At 47.4% G+C, this 22,868-nt stretch overlaps 1 protein-coding gene across 1 annotated transcript in view; it reads left to right on the top strand.

Moving 5' to 3' along the window:
* The window catches only part of LOC135899211 (uncharacterized), a 232,213-nt gene that overhangs the window by 74,768 nt on the left and 134,577 nt on the right, over nt 1-22,868 (top strand). Inside the window, exon 2 of the mRNA XM_065428465.2 lies at nt 10,976-11,122. Within this exon, the coding sequence (XP_065284537.1) occupies nt 10,994-11,122 (129 nt within the window). The 5' untranslated portion in view covers nt 10,976-10,993. The remainder of the gene's footprint in view (nt 1-10,975; nt 11,123-22,868) is intronic.

The raw sequence follows: 22,868 nt of genomic DNA, 5'->3' as shown, positions 1-22,868 counted from the left end.
GTCAACGCTGATTATTGGAACATGGCGTAACACCAAGTGTATATATAAAAAAAAATCAAAGGAGGCAGGGCTTTAGTAAAATACGTTCGGGGGTGCCTTCTCTCGCAGTACGCGACGAGCGGAGTGCAATTATTCGCCAAGCACCGTTTGCTCGAAGCCGTCGTTTGTCGTGGCGCACCCGTCAGTAAGGTCGTCCGCATGAAATATACTGCGCACATCAGAATATGACGCCCTGCTCATCGCTGGGCTCTTCCTAAAACGGATGGCCGTGGAAAGATTGAAGTTGAATTTACTTAACAAAGAAGAATTCAGACCCGGGCGAGTTGTTAAATTTCGGTGAAACAGTAAGAAGTGCGTAAAGGACGGTTTAAATGAACACAGAGGCTAAACTGATTTTAAACTAAACTTTGAGGGGTTTTACGTGCCGGAACCACGCGACCTTATTTTGAGGCACGCCGAAGTGATTGGGATTAATTTTGCCCACCTGGGGGCTGTTTACCGGTCACCTAAACCTAAGCGTACGAGATTTTTTTTTTTTTGCGTTTTGGCCCCATCGAAATGGGGCCGGCATCGAACCCACGACCTCGAGCTAAGCTGCGCAACGCCATGACCACCAGGTTTCTGCGGCGGGTGTGAGCATGGAGGTTTGTTGAACGAAAAACCCGTCTTGGCGCTTCCCCGCTGTGTACACTGCGGCCGGCGTGGGTGCGTGTCTGTGTTCTTGGGGAATGTAGAAGAGAAAAAGAAAACAAAAATTCGTACTGCAGCAGGAACAGGCACGCGCGTCAAGCCATCGAGGCACATGAAATAGTAATAAATGTATGCACCAGTATATGAGCAGAACGGCAATCGTTTCCCGTGATTGCTACTTTTTATGGGAGATTGACAAGCTACAAGATACAAAATTCAGCCGCGAGGCAGAGCCCGCGTTGTCTTTCACCGTCCTTCGAATCTTTTGTCACACTGGTCCTACATATAGGTTTCTGGAAAAAAAAAAACCAAATCTAATGCGCCCAATCCGCTGCACAATGCGCTTCGTATCCTCTAACCTTTTGTGTAACAGCCCCTCCCGTTCCCCTCCCCCCTTACTCACATGGATGCAAGGCCCAAACGCACAATTGCACTTCGAGCATCAGTTCACAGTACACAACGTGACATGCTGCGGTCGTCTTGTTTCCACGCTGATTTGTGCGCACGCAAAGCGCGCACACAAATCAACGCGCATGTCGTATACGGTGCCACGGCGCAGCGTGCTCTGCGTGAATTCAATTCGTTCGAGCTACCGTTCGCTTAAAATGCATAGGCGACGGCTGGAATCGCATGACAAGACCGCCGTCGATATTTCTCAGCTCCAAAAACTGGGCGCGTTGAAAGCATTGCGTGTGTGTGTGTGTGTGTGGGGGGGGGGGGGGGGGGGCTCGTTGAAGAACCGGCATATGCTGTCGTTTCTTTACCGTGTTCGTTATAATCCATGTGTGCTGACAATGAATTGTACATTCAGATTTTAAAAAATATCTGCCGCATTTGCTGACATTAAATGTTTAAAATACCTTGTGACTTCCCATTTCATTAACTTGCGTCCAATATGACTGTACATTTACTGCTCGGTCAAACGTCAAACTAGCGGCTTGTTAATTACATGCCATTGAGTAAGAGCTGGTGAAGGTCTCCGTGCCCGGGTGGTATTATTCGTGGAAAAAAAAAAGCTTTGTTCTGCCGCGTCTTAAGTTCGGACTGTGTGCAGTATTTTACAGCATCACGTGCAGTGTAATGGCCTGTAGACCGTTGGCGCCATCTTTGTTTTGTCAATCAAGGCTCTCTCTCTCTATCACACACGGCTTTCATTTCTGGCGGTCGAGGAAAATGTTATTCCGTCTATAGCCATTTAGGCATTCTCTGTGATCTCGGGCCGAGTTAAAAAGAGGGCTTGGATCGTTAGCGCCATGCCGCCGACCTAATCGAGAAATCGAAGCGCCCAGCTATTAACTCTTCTGCTTCGATGGAAAAGGCGCACCCTGCGTCTGCTTATTTCGGCTTCTCGTATGCAGTTGAATCGGTGGGTTTCAGCGTTCTTTTTTTCTAAAAGGAAATTGCGCGTCTACACATGTGCTCGGAAAGAGAGTAGGGCAACAAGTTATACGTCGCAGCTCTCCCGTTCCGTTCCTCAGCTGATTACGGCCATTCTAGGTCAACGCGGACTGCCTTAATTGCTCTCAATGCTGGGCTGTCTATAGCATGGACTCTCATTCGCAAGCAGTGCACAGGGAAGTTAGCGTGCTCTTTCGAATTATCCAAGCATGCAACCTCTAGAGGACCTATCTTCGGCCTGAAATTATGCATTTGAATCTTGCAGTCCATTACTTACGAAGACTTCTGAATTAATAGGTATCCGCGAGCATTCGAAATTCTCGAATATGGTCGAACCGCAGTGTTTAGAATTAAACTCGATAACTTGATATTAGATTTGTTTGGATATTCGGTTACAGCCTTAGGTATTCTTCTTTCTTTATTTTTTGTTTGGTTCATTTAGACATGCAGTGTCTCGGTATGATGGGGCTGAAGGAAGATCTGCCTGATAACCCCTGCATTTTAGAACGTTCCTCCACTCTGCCGTGGACCTCGAACGGATAGCAGCGCCGGCCGTGGACAGAAGTGGTCCCTGCTCTCTCTTCGTTGACACTCAACGGCAATTCTTGAAGAATGGTAGCGTCTTTCTCAGGCGAGTGGCGGTGGTTTGCTCAACTTTGCGAAGTTGAGGAAATGCTTCGAGTGGGAGGATTCAGTCAGCGAATCTATCTGTATTATTAGCGACAGAACAGAAGTAATTCATAACGGAAACATATACAAGCTAGGCGATCCTGAGGTTAGAAACCACGGCTTGGGCCTCCTACCCTGAGTGTGTGTGTATGTGTGTGTATATATATATATATATATATATATATATATATATATATATATATAATGTATGTATTAGTAAGGTAACCGAGGGACTCGATGTTTATTAATCATATCCAAAGAAGCCCACAAACGAAGACACCAAGGACAACACATGGCAAATTATTTTTACTTACTAGCTGAATTAAAGAAATGATGAATTAATAGAAATGAAAGTGGGTGAAAACTACAACTGGCTGCAAGTGGGAAACGAACCCATGTCTTCGCATTACGTGTGCGATGCTCTTACCAATTGAGCTGCCCCGACGCCGTCTTCCCATCAACTTTCTGGGGTATTTATTTATAGATCACGTACTCGTGACGCCTGCGGCAGAAAGGATTGTGAGTGGTGGCCCTGGGTAACAGTGCCAGGGTTAGCAGAGAGGGAATGCGAGAACGGCGCCGTGGTAGCTCAAATGGAAAAAGCATCGCACGTGTAATGCGAAGGCGTGGGTTTGTAGACATACATGCATACATACACGCATGCATACATACACGCATGCATACATACACGCATGCATGCATACACGCATGCATGCATACACGCATGCATGTATACACGCATGCATACATACATACATACATACATACATACATACATACATACATACATACATACATACATACATACATACATACATACATGGTGTCCCAACTATAATGCACCAAGATTTTAAAATATGCAAATGGGACGTAGCTGGACAGAGCCATGGTAATTTTGTTCGCCGTCACTTGGAGATACCAAATTTGTTGTATTCCGCCTAATTACATAATTAACATATATGTACAACATACAGAGTGCTAATGCTAATTTTGTTGACCTCATCACGGAATATATTTTTGCTTCTGTGTGCGTGTGTGTGTGTGTGTGTGTGAGAGAGAGAGAGAGAGAGAGAGCCTGTAGTCATGTTTTATGCTGCGAAGTGAGCATGACCAGCTCTTTTGCCGATCGTGACGGCGGCATCGCCCCTTCTTGGTGACGTCACGCTTAGAAGTTGTACCGACGCATGGTCGCAGACAGCCGTGTAGCTGCGCTGCGTCCTTGCAGGTCTCGCGACGCGCGACGGCGCGTTCCGCCTCCGGAGACAGCGCCGCGCGTTCAGACGCGTGACGCACTTGCGCCATAGAGAAAGAAAAAGACTAAGAGCGGGCACTCCGAGAAATCTGGCCTCAGGAACTACGTCACGGCTACGTAACGAACTAATGCTCTCATCAACCGCCAGGCGCGCTAGATTCGATTGGGCCGCTGGGTGTGTATGGGAGTGTCCGCTCTTAACTTTTTTTGTTCTTTCTCTATGCTTGCGCGACACTGCGCCGCGTCGCAACATTGCGTTCATGGTGGTGCATGCATGCCGCATGCGCACAAGCCCACGCCCGACTTGGTTAACGCCTGACGTGAACGTGCCGAACGAAACGCACCGCGCGTATTGGGCACGCTCACGCCAGGCGTCATCTATAGGTCCAAGAAAAGCGTAGGCTGTAGGCTAAGGCGCGTTTCCTAATATGCGGGGGTTAGTTTCATTTCCGTGTGAAATGCAACGCGCACGCAAGCGACGAGAGCGTACGAGGAAAAAAAACGTGGACAGACAAGGGACAGAGTTTGCTCGCAAAAAAATTACTAGAGCCAATTGCTTCTGCCCTTAGTGTTTAAGGGAGTTGCAGGCAAGCCGGTTTGTTCCAGCATGGGAATGGTGGGTAGTAAGTACATGAATTTGGCGTAAACTTTGTCCTCCTGTCTTATTTTTCTTTTTTTTTGTGCCTTTGCAAGTATATCATTTTCGACGATATATTGCGTTAGAAATGTCACAGTTCACTAAGATTAGGCGTATGCACAGAGACTAATTGTCTTGCGTTTAGAAAACCGTGAGTGCCGGGAAGTTTACGAACACAAAAAGTAATAAATAACGTCACAGGAATGTTTGAAATCATATGCACGAGGATATTAGACAAATCCATGTATTCAAGCTGAATGATCCAAGTGCATGAGATCTATCCAGTGATCCTATAGTAACTCGATATTTTGATAAACTTACTGTAATCTCCTAAACCAGGCTGCAACAGTTAAGCGAGAGGAACTCGTTTAACGCCTTGGTCCTATAGCAAAGAAGTGTATCACTGCGTCGCCTGACTTCGTACGGGAAACGAAGCCCATGCAGCAAATCAAGCATTACGATGCGAATAAAGGCTTCGAGAAACCCCGCGGCCTCATTTGTATTCTGATCCTGTGGAGTAACATAAAACTCTACGCCTACGTCTGTATATTCAGATGAACACTCTCGAAGATTTGTGGTCGAATTACATATGAAACAGAGGCGGCAAGAAGCTTTCTTTCTTTTGTCATTCCCCCCACCCCACCCCACCCCTCAGCAGCTGAGGCCCTTCGATTTTCGCAACAATCCCAAAACTTTCGCACTGGTGCAGCAAATGGCCCCTCGAAGACCTTTATAGGCTTTCGGGTTACGCAAGCACTGGTGGGATTTTTGTTAAAGAAAACAAACGAACAAGTAAATAACATCAAAAGAAACCATGGTCATAAGAAATTTAAGTGCTTTCTGACTGGTACAAGGCGCCTGTCCTTTTTTTCACGTTTGTATAGATCGATATAACATTGTCTGCGTTTACTCCTCGAGCGTGGCTTGAAGCGGATGGTTTCTTGCGCGGTCGCATAATTGCGAGGTGGCACGACACGCACACTTGAGAACGCGATTTATATAAAAAAAGCAACGTTTCTTCGTTTTGAGCCGCGCCTCGGCTTCCGCTGAATGCAAACCCACACGATACGATGGGGGAGAGAGAAAAAAAACAACAACGTGGCGTGAGTCGAAGCAAGGGAGAGCCAGTTCGCTTCGCGTTAATCGATTAATTAATGGCGACTGCGCGCTTCGATCGGTTCATTTCGAAAGCAACGGCTGGGGCCGGGTTTCTCTTTGCGTTATGTCTTCTCGGCGATAGAGTATGCGTGATAACGCGCCTGTAAAGCTGCTTTTGAGGTTAGCGCTTCCTGTGCGTTGCGCGCTTACGACGAAGGGACGAAAGAGTCGTATACCGCATAGAAGTACCGTGAAAGCGGGCCACTCCTTCGAATGCTTGTGTGGAGATAAGAGACGCTGTAGTGTCTTTGCTGTATTCTACTGTGAAGCGTCTGCTGGCCGAGGCATTTCCGCCGTCGTTTAAACATCTGTGTTGAACACACATTACCTTTCGTTACGGGAATGGCAAGAGCGAGCGTTGCGAAGTAACGAACGTGATCGTCAGCGACATGCTGTCGCAGTCGCTTCCAATGGAGCCACGCCGTGTGCCCCGGATCTCGACCGATTATGGCCGCGCTGCAGGGACCGGCTACACTTTTTTTTTCTCTTTGAGTAAGTTTGAGTAAGAGGAAAGTACGAGCTGTTAGCGCGTCTGTATTCGCTGCTGCGCGGTGTATATCACGGTATACGAACGGAGTGCCGTGGTATAACGTGCTTTCCTGTCTACGCTGAAGGCCTTAGTTTCGTTATTAAGGTTTCTGCGGTCTACGGGGCTAAACGATATACTTTTAAGAACGCCGCCCGCTCTGTAGTATACGTGGTTTGTTCTTGCTCGTCTCTCTTTCTCTCTATCTCCCCCTTCCACTCTCTTTTTATCGCCCTTAACCCTTCCCCAGTGCAGGGTAGCCAACCGGAACTACCTCTGGTTAACCTCCCTGCCTTTCTATGCATCCTTTTCTCTCTCTTTCGTCTGCGCGACAGTACCACGAGGAGGATGGGGGCCTTTTTGTTTCTGGATATTCTGGTATATAGCCTCCCTGCCCAGGCACGGTCGTGTCCGCGACACTAAACATGTATAGCGTATTTTAACGAACTTTTAGATTTATTCGTAAGTATTCCACGCATCAATTTATAGCACTGCATTACAGAGGATCCTTTTCGTTGAGTTTCAACGGTGTGTACAAGGCAATTTTTTCAGTTGAGTACCGTGTGTACACCCTATATATTTAGCGTAATCAGTCTTTCCTTTCACATACGCGCACTTTTTGGACCTCGCGACTCAGATTATCGTAGCGATGCCGGTCATTGACCGTAATGGACGGCCCTGCGCCACTAAAACCCAGCAGTCAAATATCGCTCGAGATTTAAAATGTGTTCTCAGGGAGTCCATAGCATGACAGGCAAGGTCGCGACAGCGGTTCTGCCCTCGATGTCCAACGTGGGACGAGGCGCGCTCCAAATTTAACGTCTATTATAGAGGGAATGCTGCGGCCGACCTCAATGAGGCTCTTCCCTGCAAGGTATTCGCTGTGTCGCTACTGCAGGGAGGTCGTTTGCCGCAGAGCCGCGCGCTATACGGCCACGGTCCCTTAACAACCAGTGATACAGTTGCAGGCGCCCAACCTGCACTGTCAAGTCGGGAATGCGAACGTTCCACGCTGCCCCGCCAGAATGAGTCCAGTCGCTGCACATGCACTGACCTTACCTCCCCGCTCTATAAATTTTATGTCACCGTCGTACCGTAGCAGTGTTGCTATCAAATAGTCATGGTTCTCTAACCTCTTATCTCGCCCATCATTGTGTGTCTGGCACGTACGTTTAGCTCACTGGTTAGCCTCATTCCCTTTTCCCGCGGCCATCGTTCTATTTTTCGCGCTTGTATCTCTACGTGCTGCTGCGCAGCTCTCCTCGCTTACTTTTCTCTGTACTTCTTTCTTTTCCTTAGCTCGTGCGGCACATATGTAACTTGATACGCATTAGGCCATAAATTTGTCTGGTTGAAGCCTACACCGAGGATTTCAGCGGGATCACGCCAGCTGTGCCGCATTTCATAGCAGTGTATTAGTGCAGTGTAGCGCTGTGCATTATGATTCGCCACTCGTTTTCTCGAGCGGATGTCGAGCGTAAGGAAATCGACAACAACATTCTGAAATGAGTGTGCCTGTCTGCGGCCGCGGACGGTTACCCGGCGCATGTCGTCATTTGCTTCGGCTATAGCTGGAGGAGCGTAATGTGAGGGGTTCATGTACGGCATATCGTTTCCAGTGCTTAGCGCAGAAAGTTGGGACGGAAGTCGAGACCTTCACAGAGGCACCAATTTCAACAATGGTTACAGAAAGCAGGGTCATATTTATATACCCGAGAAAAATACCAAGCGTGCGCAAAGCAACAACCGGCGAGAAAACCAGTTCTTTCCTTGATAAGGAAAACCATAAGGAGGGCTATAACAGACCCTTGGCCAAGTTTATCTATTGCTGCGCTTTTGATTAGCGATCTGTTCGTTTCGCCTTTATGCATGTACGCAACAAAGCGATCTTGAAACAGGGGCGAACAACTTCTGTCCGTTTTGTGCACAACTTTCTGCGCCGTGTACTAGAAAATAATAATGCATCTTAGCTATCGTTTAGGGCTGCCGTCGGCCAAAGTGTTTCTCTCTCGCGAAGTTCTGATGTAGTAAACAAGTGCTTAACAAAGTTGCTTAGCGTCGAATGACGCTTAAGCTGACGCACTTCTTACCAGCCGCATCACAGCGCCTTCTCAAGCCAAACTATCATACACTCGCGCACACTGGCTATATTTCTGTGCGGGAACCTGTTTACGCCTGGCATAAATATATGACATTTGATGGTAACGATCGGTCGTCGTTTATTACCAGCAATGCAATGTCTTTTTTGGTTTTCCTTTTTTTTACGTTTTCGTTTCCTTTTTTCGCGTTGGACTCAGTGCCTTTGTCCAGAGGCTGTTTTCCAGATCGACCTGCCGTCACGCCGTTTGCGTGTCGCCTTGTTTATTAAAATATTGTTTTTTTTTGCCCTTTGGTGCTTTTCTGGAAGGATCAACTAACAGATTTTGTCTGGCGGAACACAGTGTTTACTGTCCGTAAAACTCGCCATCGCGAGCAAATGTTCGGATGTATACGAAAGTATCGCGTGTGTGTATAGAGTCGTCTATCTTCCAAACACTGCGACATAATGGCGTTTAGTCGCGGAACTCCGCTCAGAGGCGGGACACTGTAATCGATACGCATTAGGTGATTCGGCGGGATTCTTGTTGTCTTCCCTTCCCCTCTCTAGACGTCCTTTGCTGTCTGCGACATGTTGCGCACGCTTTGCAGAAGGCCGTTTGTGTGCGGGCCCATTCCATTTGTGGGCGCTGCAGTTTCACTGAATGACGGGGGCCATATTAAAAAGTCAGGCAGACGTCTGCCTTTAGCCGTGTCCTCCTATAAGACAATTTGAATATTGTCTTAAATAATTCAACGAAGAAAGAAAGAAGCGCTGTGCTCAGTTCGCCAGCGGGCTAAGGGCCGTTTTGCTATCCCGTCTATATAGACGACGCTGTTATCGTTGCCGAAAGCACCATAAACTGCCAGTCGTCCCCGCGGCAACATACGAAGCGTGTCTCGCCTTACGCATTCGCTGCACGCTTGCCTCGTTCACGACTTCGTCTTCCGCACTTACGACTAACATCCATTTAAGTGCGTTCCGGCTTTGGACTTCCCTGCGCTCGTTGCATGATGACGGCCATTTTGGTGTAGATATACAAGAATATTAGTAGAGGTATGCCGGTTATTTGAAATACACTTGTTATTCGATTCGCACTCGATTCGAGAATACGCTATTTAAAATTGTTGAAGAATTCGTTTCTTCCCAAAATCTAAGGGATCAAAAGTCTCGAGTGAGGCGGAGAGGGCGACGGGTGTGAGGAGAGTTTCGATTGATGCTGCTGCATGATGTAGCTGCGGTTGTTACGCAAAGACACCAGTTCCTGGGCAAACTCGTACCGGAACGTTATCAGTGAACCGCGGATGGCGGAAGTAAGGATGTTTGTGCAGCGTATCGAAAGAGTTGTTTTTCTTTTTTTTATGCGGAAAGAGGGAAGCTATTGAGCGTGCGTTGTCCCTTTATCGCTGGGATGCTATATTTCTCTGAGACGGGCTGCAGTGCACAATCGGGAAACATCTTGCCCTTGATGCTCATGGTACCCACTGCCTAGTGCCAATTGAAATCGAGTATTGTACTCTTCTTGAATCAGATCACGCTTATCAGCCTGCACTTGGGAGGGAGGTTTGACATATTGTAGTAGAAGTACGGATATCAGGCCAGTGCTTCAGAACAAACCATGCTTACGTAGATTTAACAAAAGTGACAGAAACGTATTCCAGCGTGGCGTTTTATGAAAATGACGGGGTTCTAGCAGATGCATGTATATGACATGTATGGATTGCACTTAAAGCTGCGGATGCTATGATTTGTGAAGTTTATTTACTTGCCACGCTCTGTATATCTCATATGCTGTAAAACAAATATTAAAAAAAAGTATTTCTGCAACATGCGTATCTGTTCTTCGCATGGCTTCAGCCGGAGCTCGTAACATGAGACCCAGTCCGTTTTCGACACCCCGTGTCAATAACTTAATCGCTCCCCTGGGAATTGTTTAAAAAGATATGTTCTTTTGCAACGTTTCGTTCCTCTTCAATCAACAGTGCACCCTCCGAGGTTGCTTAGCGGCAGTGGTGTTGCGCTGTTAAGCACGAGGTCGCGGGATCAAATCTCGGCCGCGGCGGCCCCACTTCGATGGGGGTCGAAATGCAAACACGCCCGTATCCCGTGCATTGGGGGCACGTTAAAGATTCCAGATTAATCCGGAGTCCCCCACTACGGGGTGCCCTCATAATCAAATTGTCGTTTCGGCAAGTAAAACCGTAGAACTGAATTCGATTGAACTTGAGCAACACTGCGAGAAGCACTCTCTACAGAAGGCTTTATAGAGCATGTCTGCCCGCTGCCAGTTCTGCGTGGAGAGCGCTATGCGGAGAATATCACTGCACAGTTTTATGTGGAGAGTTTGGGGTAATAAAAACATTGTCCGACGCGGTCATATCGAGGCTTTGGCCAGCCGCCTGACGCGTTTGTCGGTTTATATAACAGCGGTCGCGAGATAACTGTAGGAAGGTGCACTTCACTGTCATGCACGCAACTTCGAAGAGCCTTCGCACACTTCCGCGCATGAAAGTGAGAGCGAGCACGAGAGACACGAGTTGACGTCCGCGTTTTCTTCTTCTCACGCAGGAGTAATCGGAGCAGGCCATGACGTCGTCGTCGGCGGCGGGCGGAGGAGGCCTGCCCCCGGCGCGGGGCCTGTACGACCCCGGGCAGGAGCGCGAGTCGTGCGGCGTCGGTTTCATCGTCAGCATCGAGGGCACACCCTCGCACAAGGTGAGGAGCGCAGGCGGTGTGCACCCGTAGCCCGGCTACACGGTGTCCCTGTTCTCGTGGCGCAAACGTCGGCCCTGTTACTATATCCGGCCTTGTATGATCAGGGGAAAACTATCAAAGACCTATGGTATTGTACCGTGTGTCCCAGCTAACGTAGAGCCAAGTTGTTGGACGAAGAAAAAGAAGTAGAGGTTATGGCACTATTCGTCGTCGTTTGTTTGTTTGCGGTGTGCCCAAAGTTTGAAGGCCTAAGTAATACTTGAACTTCTCTCGTGGGCTTTAGTATATTGTGTACGTATTCTTGGTTGTAGTCCGTGATGCTGGACCCGTGCTTACCGTCTGAACGCCTAGCGAGCGCCATCGGAGGCAGCCGTGCACCATGGCTCGGCCGAGCACGAGTCGGCGGCAACGAAGATCCTTGCTCCAAAGGCGAAATCCCGTAGCGATTTCAGGTGCATGCTAGCTGCTTTGGCTTAGGACTTTCACATGGAGGGCATCCTCAAGGCTTGCACGAGCAAGTCGGGGCGGTAACGCGCAATTGAAGCACTTGGATACCGTACAGTACAACATGCCGGACTTACAGCACAGCCGCCTACTTTATACCGCGGAACATCCTACGCAGAACTACCACAGGTTTCGTTGTCTACCTCCTCTTTCTCCGCACCCCCTCCCCACTCGCTCGCTCACTCACTCACTCACTCACTCACTCACTCACTCACTCACTCACTCACTCACTCACTCACTCACTCACTCACTCACTCACTCACTCACTCACTCACTCACTCACTCACTCGCGCACTCACTCACGCACTCACTCGCGCACTCACTCGCGCACTCACTCACTCACGCACTCGCGCACTCACTCACTCACTCACTCACTCACTCACTCACTCACTCACTCACTCACTCACTCACTCACTCACTCACTCACTCACTCACTCACTCACTCACTCACGCACTCACTCGCGCACTCACTCACTCACGCACTCGCGCACTCACTCACTCACGCACTCTAACGCGTGCACGCGTACACACACGCGCACGCGCGCGCCGTTTTTCATCCACTTTCTCGGGTATTTAATTTCCTCTGTGTTGTTCTTGGTGATATTGCTTGTTGGCATCTCTTGAGTTGACTCGTATATGAGTCAAATCATGAGATAGAGGAAAATAAATACCCGAGGAAGTGGATGGGAAAACGGCGCCGCGGTATTAATTGGTTAGAGCATCGCACGTGGTATTACGCGCGAAGCGTTTACTTAAAGAAGTACAAGGCTGATCAGTCGGGACGTTTGGCGTTTTCCGGGGTTACTACAGAGCCAGCCTGCCGAACGTCGTCTTCCTTCTCTACTCTGTCTCAATGGTCATTCGTGCTATTTCTGCCCACTGTTGCGAGAGCTCGTGACGTTTCTCCGTTGGCAGACGAAGCCCGCTGGGAAAGCCAGTCAGTTATTCCTGGATTGTAAGTCTGTAGGCAGGAAGCGTGCGTCACTTCAGTTCTTTGGCCGAGTGTCGTTCACTGCTTGTGAGGCGTGCAATCTTATACCCTACCTCGCTCAGGCAATCGAGTATAATGTAAGGTTCAACATAGTGGGCCAAAAGCTTCCGACACAAGCCGCGCTTCCGTAAAGGCGTCCAGAGCCACGCAAGGTCACCAGGATCGAAGTAAACATGTAGGCGACGGCCATCGTAGCGTGTATTAGAGCGGCGCTGCGAAGCCAGGATGCATAGCCGAGCAAGGCGTCGCGCTTCTTCTGCTCGACAGGGGACCTTGGTAACAGAGTCATTGTCACGAGCGAAGTAAGGAAACATGGTGTGGAGCTTGGCTGTCGAGCATAAAGAAGGAAGAACGGTGAGCTAATTGGTGGTCTCCCGTCTCGCGGCGCCCAATGTGTAGGTGACAAAAGGCAGGAGACTGTCCGAGTTCTTATGTGCGGCCCCGACATGCATGGACAGCATCCCGCGACATCAACGTGGGCCACATTCTCTGCTACTTGCAGTTTTTGTGGGTTTCGCGAGCCTACAAAACTAGGTCGGCACTACGCGGTTATCAAGCTACTGAAACAAAAGGGTACAGGCGGCGCATAGTCTAGCTAGGACGTAACCTTTCGACCGCCCGCGTCGTTGTAAAGGGTGACGTCAATGAAATATTTTTTTTTCAAAACATAGAGTAGAACGAGAGAAATAGGATTTTCTTCCATGTTTTAATGTCATGCAGCTTTATTTAGGAGTGATTGAGTACTAATGACGGTATTATAATAAGGAGTACCTTCGTGATCGGTCTAGTAGAATGTCTCGTGGGAGTCTCAAATCGTGCCCTACATTTTACCTCAATTTCTCAATAACTAAAGCTCTGATCTAAATAATATTGGCGCTTTAGACGTTGTCGACCATTATTCTGTCGCTTTAGCTCTGCTGCGTCATTGTTGAAGAGTACGGCGAATTTGATACCACACCCAGTTTAATTAACGTGAGGCATTTTCTGTATATGCTATGCACAAAGCAATGTTTTATTTTCAAACTCGACAAGTTTTGTCCGAACTACGGAAAGAATATGCCTAACCCGCGACAGTCGATCGCCGGCAAGCGAGAACGGGCCTGGGCTCAGCCTATTATCTTGTTTCTCTCTCACCCTAAACGCCCTAGTCTACATAAATGGGGCTGCGTCACATGTATCGCAGAATTTGCTGACGCACTCTACGGAAAGAATGCTTCTCTTAGAAAGGCAGGTTGCGCCTGAAATAATGTCGTCTGCGCTTTTTCGAGCTATATGTTCAAACGTGTGTAGTTGCGCAGTAGTTGCGCATTGCACAACATTTCTTCTTCTCTTTTTTGTTGTTGTTGCTCTTGCCTTGTTTATTGTCGAATTATATGAGCGTTGTTCAATAAATATTTCCCCCGACCCACTTCACTTTCGTGTGCATTAAAGAAATTCCACACTATGCTATTGGCGTGCATCTCTCTAGACCAGATACAAAATATTCGGCTCTTTCCGAATCGCTATATTTGTTTCACCGGTCTGAAGACTGAGACAGGTTGTAGCGGGGAGGTAGTGGTGTACGGCACAGCTAACAACTTCATTAATTTCACAGACAACACACCCCGACAAATTTTTCAAGACATAGTGTGTACGAGACGGACGTTTCATCGTATGACGTTAAGCGATGCGCATCGGTAGTTCAAATGTGGGCGGAATCTGGTCTAAATGACTCACTCCCGGTCGACTTCATTCAGCCATTGATGGAGGTGCTCTTACAAAAGTGGGGACAGTCGTTTGGAAGATCACCGTGTAACGATTCAAGAGGGTCCTCAAACAAAAAAGAAAAAAAAAAGAATATTCCGGAACATCCGTACGTGCGCAATGTGTCAGCGCGTTGGACTCCTCGCTTGCTTTCTGCTTTTCACGAGGACGACCCAGTGACCCATATAGCCTGAATATCTGACTACGTGCCTTAGAAACCAATAAGACAGCGCACGTGTGCAGTCACGTGGTGTTCTTTATTATTTCATATTTCGCGCACATTCTTTAAACGCCGAAACAAAATAACCACGCAGCATGTACGTTGCCACAAGAAAATTGGATCGGTCGTTTCTGAACCCCCTCTAAAACGCAACGAAACGCGCTTGGCTCTAAAGTGAATACTAATATTTTTGCATAATTCGTCTTAGTTAATTAACTAATTAACCGCGATATGAAGAATACTATATGGAGCGCCACATGACGGCAAACCATGTGACATCGGTTTCATTCAGCTGCGACTAACAACCTTTTTTTTCAAAATCCTTGGTTCAAGTTACGTGAAGCACCCTGTACGATCGGAGGGAGACGACACTCAACGCACACTGGCAATAACAATTCCCATTCATGTATCTGAACACCTCTCAATTCTCACCTCTTTCATCCCCCCCCCCCCCCTTCTTTAACTACACTTTATTTCCTCACAAGCTTACCGTAGTTAAGCGAAGCGCGCAAAGAACTGCAATGCGACAAGCACCAAGTGCTGCTTCGACACGAACGCAGAATTCTTATTGGCAGCGTGCGGTTCTTCTCACTCGTTCGAAGTACGGACGCAGAGGCACTTTTGACCGCGCGCTCCCGTAATATACCGCCGGGAGAAAAATAGCGCTAGAAATCACCGTCTCTTTTACGCCCCGCGTGCCCGCATTGTTGGCTCTGTTCCTTTACGCTTTCTCACTCTTCCCGCCATTCCGACTCGACGCGCTCGATAAGTGCGGCACAGCCGTCGGGGTCGATGGAATTTTTCTTTCTCTTTTTTTCTTCGGGGTCTATCTGCGCGCGTTGGGCTTCTCCGCACAATAGGTCACGATGCGGAAAAGCAAGCTCTGCAGGCGGCTGCGCCAACAAAGAGCGGAGTAGGTGGGAAAGAGGAGAGGGCGTGGGGGGGGGGGGTTAACTAGGCGCGACGCCCGGAAAGGAACAGTGTGGTTTCGACGACGCGTGAGGCCGTTGACCCTGTGGCACGATGCGCGCTCTTTTGCGAATAGTTGAAAGTTTTGCGCGGATGCTCGTCAAGCTTTAGATTGCGCGTCCGCCGATGGTGGACAGGACTACTAACGAGTGCCATGTTTTGTTAATTGTAAACAAGGAGGCCCACTGAGCTTCTCTCGGGGTTTCGAACGCCCGTTCGCGAAGAAGAAAAACCTGAGAAGAAAAACCTTACGAATATAAGTGAGGCTTGTTTTTTTTTTTTGTCTCCTTTGTCTTCTGCTAGCGTGGAAATTTAAGACAAGCTTTGGTGCTCCTATCTGAATACATGGAAAAGGACAATACGTTTTTCTCGGCAACCACTGCACCAAACGTGACGAGGTTGTTGCATTTAAAAGAAAAACTAAACCTAGCGACTGTTGGTTTCGGATTTCTGATTTAGGTCAATTTTTTATACTAAAAATTGGCAAAAGTCGCAAATTTTCAGAAAACGGAACTATCAAGTTTACAACTCCGTAACTCAGCAATGAAAAATGACACCACGATTCTGTGAAACGCATCTCATAGTACATCTAAAGCGCACAAAATTAATATGCCACACATGATTCTAAAAAAATCTAAAAATTTGTAAATGGAGTTCTTGCAAAACCCTTGCATCCAACGTAACAAATTCACGTAATACATAAATTGAAATAACAAATTTGTCCGATTTGAATTATCTAATGGATGCCGTTGACAGAACCGCGATATCTGTTCTTGATGGAGAGCTATTAATTTGTAAACTTCGTGCTTCTATATTTTTTGAACTTTTAAATTTTTGGAAATTCGTTGAATTATAGTGACGTTCTAAATCGAAATTCCGCTTCCAACAGTAGCTAGAACTTAACTTTCTCTCTCAGATGCAGCAAATTTATTTAAAATTGGTCCAGTGGTTATCCCAGAAAAGCGTTTTTGCGTTTTACATGTATCTGAATAGGCCGCGCCGGAGTTGGGCCAGAGCTAAATCTTCCTCTTGCTCGTGACCGTAGCTGCAGCACGAAAAAGACAAGACAAGACAGACAGGAGCGTGCTGTGTGAGTCTACTCCTATCCGTTTCCTCATGCTGCACCCCATTATTCCTCCTCATGTAAATGAAGTTGAATGTCGCGAGATTCTACCTCTCACAAAGCTGACCGTGTCATGTTAGAGGCATACTATTTGCTAATTACATCCAATGACTCGTAAAAGGTTCTCAGATCTTCCAAGTGCTAGGTTGCAGAAAAATTCGATAAAGGTGAGATATTTGAAGTTGACACGCTATTTCTTTTGGTTGTAACCTCGCTTACTTGGGGGACTGTGCTGCTCCTTTCACATCAGCTCGCGTTCGCTGCAGCATTTTTCTTTTTTTACTGTAACAAAGAAGGCCCACATCCGCTAATTTACAACTTAGGAATTAGATGACAGTGAGGGAATGGTAAAGTAAAATCGACAGAATAGATGATGCTCATTTCAAACTTTAAAAAAAAATATGCACCTACCTTCGGTCGTTTCAGAGAAGCGTATCTTGTAAATGATGCAATTGATCACGAGTGATACGGGGTTCAGCTAAGAAATGGATGAAATTAGGACTTGTAAAGATTCTTCCTTGTGCGCCGCCTTTTTTCCTTAAGGCCAAACCACACGTACACTGACCGTAGCGCTTAAGCTCGCACCGGCGCGCCTACGCATGCGTAGACGGTGCGGGATGGACCGTGTGCGTCGAAGCTCGAAGATCTGTTCCAAACATATATGGCCGCTCGGGCTGGAAAGCCGCCACCTTGCCTGGAGCCACGCATTGTGTTTAGCGCACCATTTTCTTTCTTGTTTTGTATGTATGTGTGTGTGCGCGCGCGACCGAGCTATAATACGCGCTCGTGCTCGTCTGCATGCTTGGCCTTGATGCGTGGTGCGGAGTGGCTTTGTCCTGCGGCAGCTTGACCGACGCGCGTCTCAGTAAATAATAGTGAGTGGAAGGGTATAAACCAAAAGCACCCATAGGCACCATTAATAAAGGCAATCCTTAAAATGCATGCATTTTCAGCGAAACTAATAGACATACTCGCCGCCCCGCTGCTTGGCACTGAGATTAACCGCGATGGCGCGGTCAGCACGTGGGCGTAATAAAGAAATCATTAAGCTGCGGTCCGTTCGCCACAAAAACCGCGGTGGTTGCACTTGTTGAAGCGAAAATTTGAAACTAGGCTATATTATTGTAGTTCTAAAAATCCACCATTTACACGCACACACGCACGCACGCACATGATATATAATATTAGAGAATTGTGCGTATGGTTTAGAGCATGTGTCTGTTATGTGTTTGAACGTCAGTGGACGCTATGGAAACCTCTGTGCATTTATTGACAAAAATTCTAGCGTGCATTCTCTCCTGAGTGGCTCCTGTAAACTTGATGTACATGTCTTTAGTGTTTATACATCAGACATATAAGCTGAAAATGTGCGTAGGTTTGTCTGCAAAAGTCGTGGTGTGTATTTTATACCGAGTGACGCCTGAAATTTGATGTTAAGTGTCATTGGCTGTTAAGTTTATGACAACACTCTGATGCATCATCAAAAGCGTATCAAGATGTGATCGGAAATTCACGAGCCATTCTTTTTTTTCTAAGGGGCGGATAGTAGCAAATCCAAATCATGCATTTTCAAGCGCAATCAATAGCTCCATGCGCAATGATGTCTACCAAGGCGTCTGGCCACCACACCAGGAGTGAGTGCGCGCTGGCGCGTGGCTCCTGTATAGACCTGCGCGAGTCGGCAAGCGTACATGTGGTCTGGGTTTTACCTAAGCTACTGGCGCGCATGTAGAAGCTTGCGTGCACGGCAAGTGTTAAAGGACGTGTTCGAAGTGTTCTGTGCTGTTAGCATAAAATATTTTAATTCGTAAGCATACCTTGGCGTGTTCCCCGGTCCTGTCACGCGGAAATTGCAATGCCTTGTATCTGCAGAAAAATGCGGAGTTTGCTAAGTTAGGACGTTCAATCGTTATGATAGTGTAAATGGAGATGATTTTTTGGTAGCTTGTAAGCGATAAGGATCAATTTAAAGCAAAAAAACATGAAGAGAACATACCCATGTACGTATGGCTCCTTGGAGAATGCATTGGAAAGCTCGTAGTAGGGGTGGGCCAACTGAACTTTGTAGGTGGGCCAGCTTGAAACTTGAGCGTGGACTGTATGAAATCAGGGGGTGGGCTAAGTTGAAAAGTGGGGGTGCGCCAAGTTGAAATCTGGGGGTGGGCTAAGTTGAAATCTGGGGATGGGCCAACTTAAATTTGGAAATGGACCAACGTGAAATTTGCACGTAGGGCAACTTGAAATTTGGTTGCGGGCCAGCTGCAGATTTTGGCGAGGCCCAATGTCCAATTGAACGCTGCTGAGCGTCCTTCGAGTTACGAACACCTCGTGGGCAAGCGAGCGCGTTGAGAAGCTTGGCTTCTTTTCATAGGGCCTTACCGAGGCGCAGTCAGAACGAAGCCGGGTGCTTGCGTGGACAAGGAACGTGCTCATAACAGGCTTGCGAGAGTGACGGCGAGGGTGTCTTTGCATCGCGGCGATGCACTCTCCCCTCACGCCCCGCAGGGGCGTCTGCGTAAGCAGGCGTTTGGTGTGTTGCGACACCACGTACCCGAGCACACGAGGGTTGACCCCTCCCGCGTGTAGCCGTGCGCGGCTTAGCCGTGTCCGGGGAAAAGGGGATCCTGGGGGTTGAGCCAATGCCGGGTGTTTGGACCTTTATGGCCCCCCGGCGGCGGCAACACACCTCTTTGGCCTCGGCTTCACGTAGACGGCACCCCCGGACTGACCCACCCGGGGGGAATCGGTAGTTGCCTTTTCCTGTCCCCCTCTCCACTCTTAGTCTTTCTCTATCACTTTGAATCTTTCCTGTCTTCTACTCACTTCAGTTTACTTCTCATTTTCCAGGCAGCAAGGGTTAACCGTGTGTATCTACCCAACCTTGGGTACATATATTAGGTTATAGCGGCGTTGTATAGCTGACGTATACAGGTATATTCCTAACCTCGTAGCGTCCCCTTGTTGGGCTCGGTGGTGGGTGGCTACCATCGCCGCTGAATATTCTAAGAATGACATGGCAAATGCATTCCCCCCCCTTCCAGATCGTCCTAACAAAAGAGGGTGCACCGAAGCAATTTTTGATTTCACTTTAAAAACCAACGTAGAAACATTCCCACGCTACCACGTGATCCACAGTGAAGGACCTCTGCCAATGAGAAAAATATCCCCATTCCTAGCAGCAAAATGCCTAGCCGAAAAAATTGGAAAGCAATACAAGGTTTCAAAGATGTCAAGTGGGGACCTCCTCCTTGAACTCAGAACGAAAGACCAAGTAGAAAAGCTCGCTGATCTCGCCAGTGTCGGTGACATCAAAGTCACAATCTCAGCACACCGTTCGCTTAACACAAGCAGGGCGTAATATCAGAAGAAGATTTCTTAAACCTGAGTGATGAAGAACTCCTGGAAGGTTTCCAAGAACAGAATGTAATCAAGGTTCAAAGAATAACTCTCCGAAGAAATAACGAGCAAATCCCGACCAAACACGTTATACTTACCTTTGGTACCAGTATTGTACCTACTACACTTGAAGCAGGCTATCTGAAGATCAACGTAAGACCATATATCCCAAACCCGAGGCGGTGTTTCAAGTGCCAGAGGTTCGGACATGCATCGCAGTCATGCAGAGGTAAATCAACATGTGCAAAGTGTAGCGCCAATGACCATCAGTCGGAGAACTGCAATGCTGCTCCGCACTGTACAAACTGCAAAGGAGATCATCCAGCATATTCACGATCTTGTCCTTGCTGGAAGAAAGAAAAAGAGATAATTGCACTTACAGTGAAAGAGAAGATCTCCTTCTATGAAGCAAGAAAGAAACTTGCACACTTACCTCAAACAACCTACGCCAGTGCGGTGCGACAGGGGACAGCACCGCAGTGGTCTCAGGAGTCTACAGGGACCGCAGTCAGTGGCCCAGTAGCAACTCCATCCGTCCCCTTGGTGGCAGCAGCCAGTGCTGCTCCATCATCATCATCACAGACCGGCCTGCAGACCCCGGTTCCACAGGGCCCCAGGCTAAATCGAACTCCCAGGCCTGAGACACGCGTCTCAGCGCCTGGTTCTCGATCATCCAGCGCCTCGGAGAAGGCTATGGAGGTCGACAAAAAAACTCCGGCGTCATCGACGCCAAAAGATCAGCGCTCTTTGGAGCGCATTAAGAAAGACAAGATCACAATAACTACGCGAACAAAGGGACCGGTAACCTGAACGGTTACCGTTCTTCCAATAGTACATTTCCGATAATAATTGTCACCCACAGTTGCTTAGTACACATATATGAATTAACATTCTCACTTCTGTCACTATGGCTTTTATCATACATTGGAATTGTAGAGGACTTATTCACAATTTGGGTGACATTAAAGACATAACAAGTAAGTTTTCGCCAGTCGCATTTTGCTTACAAGAAACAAATTTAGGCCCTAAACACAGTCACTTCCTTAGAGGCTTCACCGTTGTCCGAAGGGACCGCGAATGTTCCAGCCGTTTGTCGGGAGGAGTGGCCATAGTCGTACAGGGCGGCACTCCCACCCGGAATGTCCAATTAAATACATCTTTAGAGGCCGTAGCTGTCACCATTCTGTCCTACAAAACCATCACCATTTGCTCACTATATATTCCACCCCACACACATTTTACTATTAAAGACTTAGAAAAACTAACAGATCAGTTACCGGAGCCATTCGTCCTGGTAGGAGATCTTAATGCTCATGGTACTCTTTGGGGCAGTGTCAAGACTGACCAAAGAGGACAACTCGTTGAAGATTTTATTCTATCAAATGATATCTGTCTTTTAAACTCAGGAGCGCCAACTTATTTCTCACCGACTTCCCGCACATTTAGTTGTTTAGATTTAGCTTTTTGTTCGCCCACTCTTTTTACTGATTTTAAATGGGAAGCTCTCGACACTTCATATGGTAGCGACCACTTAGCCGCACTCATCAAACTCCTACCATCACCACAAACTTTATTAACTAGACCACGCCGATGGAAATTACAGCTCGCCGACTGGCAGGTTTTTATGGAGAACGCGAAACTGGAAAATGTCTTTTCGCCAGAGCTTAGTATTAATGAACTCAATAAAAAAATCACTGAAGTCATAATCACAGCGGCAGAAAAGGCGATACCCCTGTCATCGGATATAGTTCACAAAAAACTAAACCCCTGGTGGACGAAGGAGTGTACCAACGCTAAAAAAGAACAAAATAAGGCCTGGGGGATCCTACTGAGGTACCCCACCTATAGCAACCTGTTAAACTTCAAACGAGCCAAAGCCAAAGCACGATTCATTCGAAGACATGCTGAAAAATCATCATGGCAAAAATACATCTCTTCAATTAATAGTACGGTAACATCGAAACGAATGTGGGACCAGGTTAGGAAATTTAGAGGACAGTACTCATCTTACACAATACCGTTACTTACAAGTCCAGGCACACAAACAACAATACAAGAACAAGCAGATATACTTGGAGAACATTTCCGTGATGTATCCAGTTCAGGGAATTATACCAAGGAATTTTTACAATACAAACAGTCTGCTGAAAAACAGAAGCTTCCCACAACTGGTGCATCAAAGGAACCATACAATTCCCCCCTCACACAACAAGAAATAAACAGAGTTCTTTCTGCAGGGAAAAACACAGCGCCAGGTCACGACCGCATTCACTACGCCATGCTGGTTCATCTGTCTCAGGCATCTGTAAACGCTCTCCTTAAATTTTTTAACTTAATCTGGGAATCTGGCATAATGCCGGAAGAATGGAAAAAGGCAATAGTAGTTCCATTTCTAAAAGCCGATAAATCCCCCACATCCGCAAGCAGCTACAGACCCATTGCCCTCACGAGCTGTTTGGCAAAATCATATGAAAGCATCATCAACATAAGACTTTCATTTATTTTAGAATCAAGAAACCTTATTGACCCCCATCAGTGTGGATATAAAAAGGGCTGTTCAACCACTGACCATCTTGTCCGTCTAGAACATGAAATTCGATATGCATTTTTACACAAACAACACTGTTTAGCAGTTTTCTTCGATTTAGAGAAAGCCTACGATACCACATGGAGATATGGAATTTTAAAAGACCTGGCTGACCTCGGCATCCGGGGCAAAATGCTGAATTGCCTAGCTGATTTTATGAGTAATAGAACATTTCAGGTACGTCTGGGCTCAGTACTATCTCATACATTTAAA

Source organism: Dermacentor albipictus, chromosome 5 (assembly GCF_038994185.2).
Source record: "Dermacentor albipictus isolate Rhodes 1998 colony chromosome 5, USDA_Dalb.pri_finalv2, whole genome shotgun sequence".
Classification (NCBI taxonomy): Eukaryota; Metazoa; Arthropoda; class Arachnida; order Ixodida; family Ixodidae; genus Dermacentor; species Dermacentor albipictus.
Note: the sequence above shows the minus strand (reverse complement) of the source record. Positions and strands in the feature narration are given on the sequence as shown.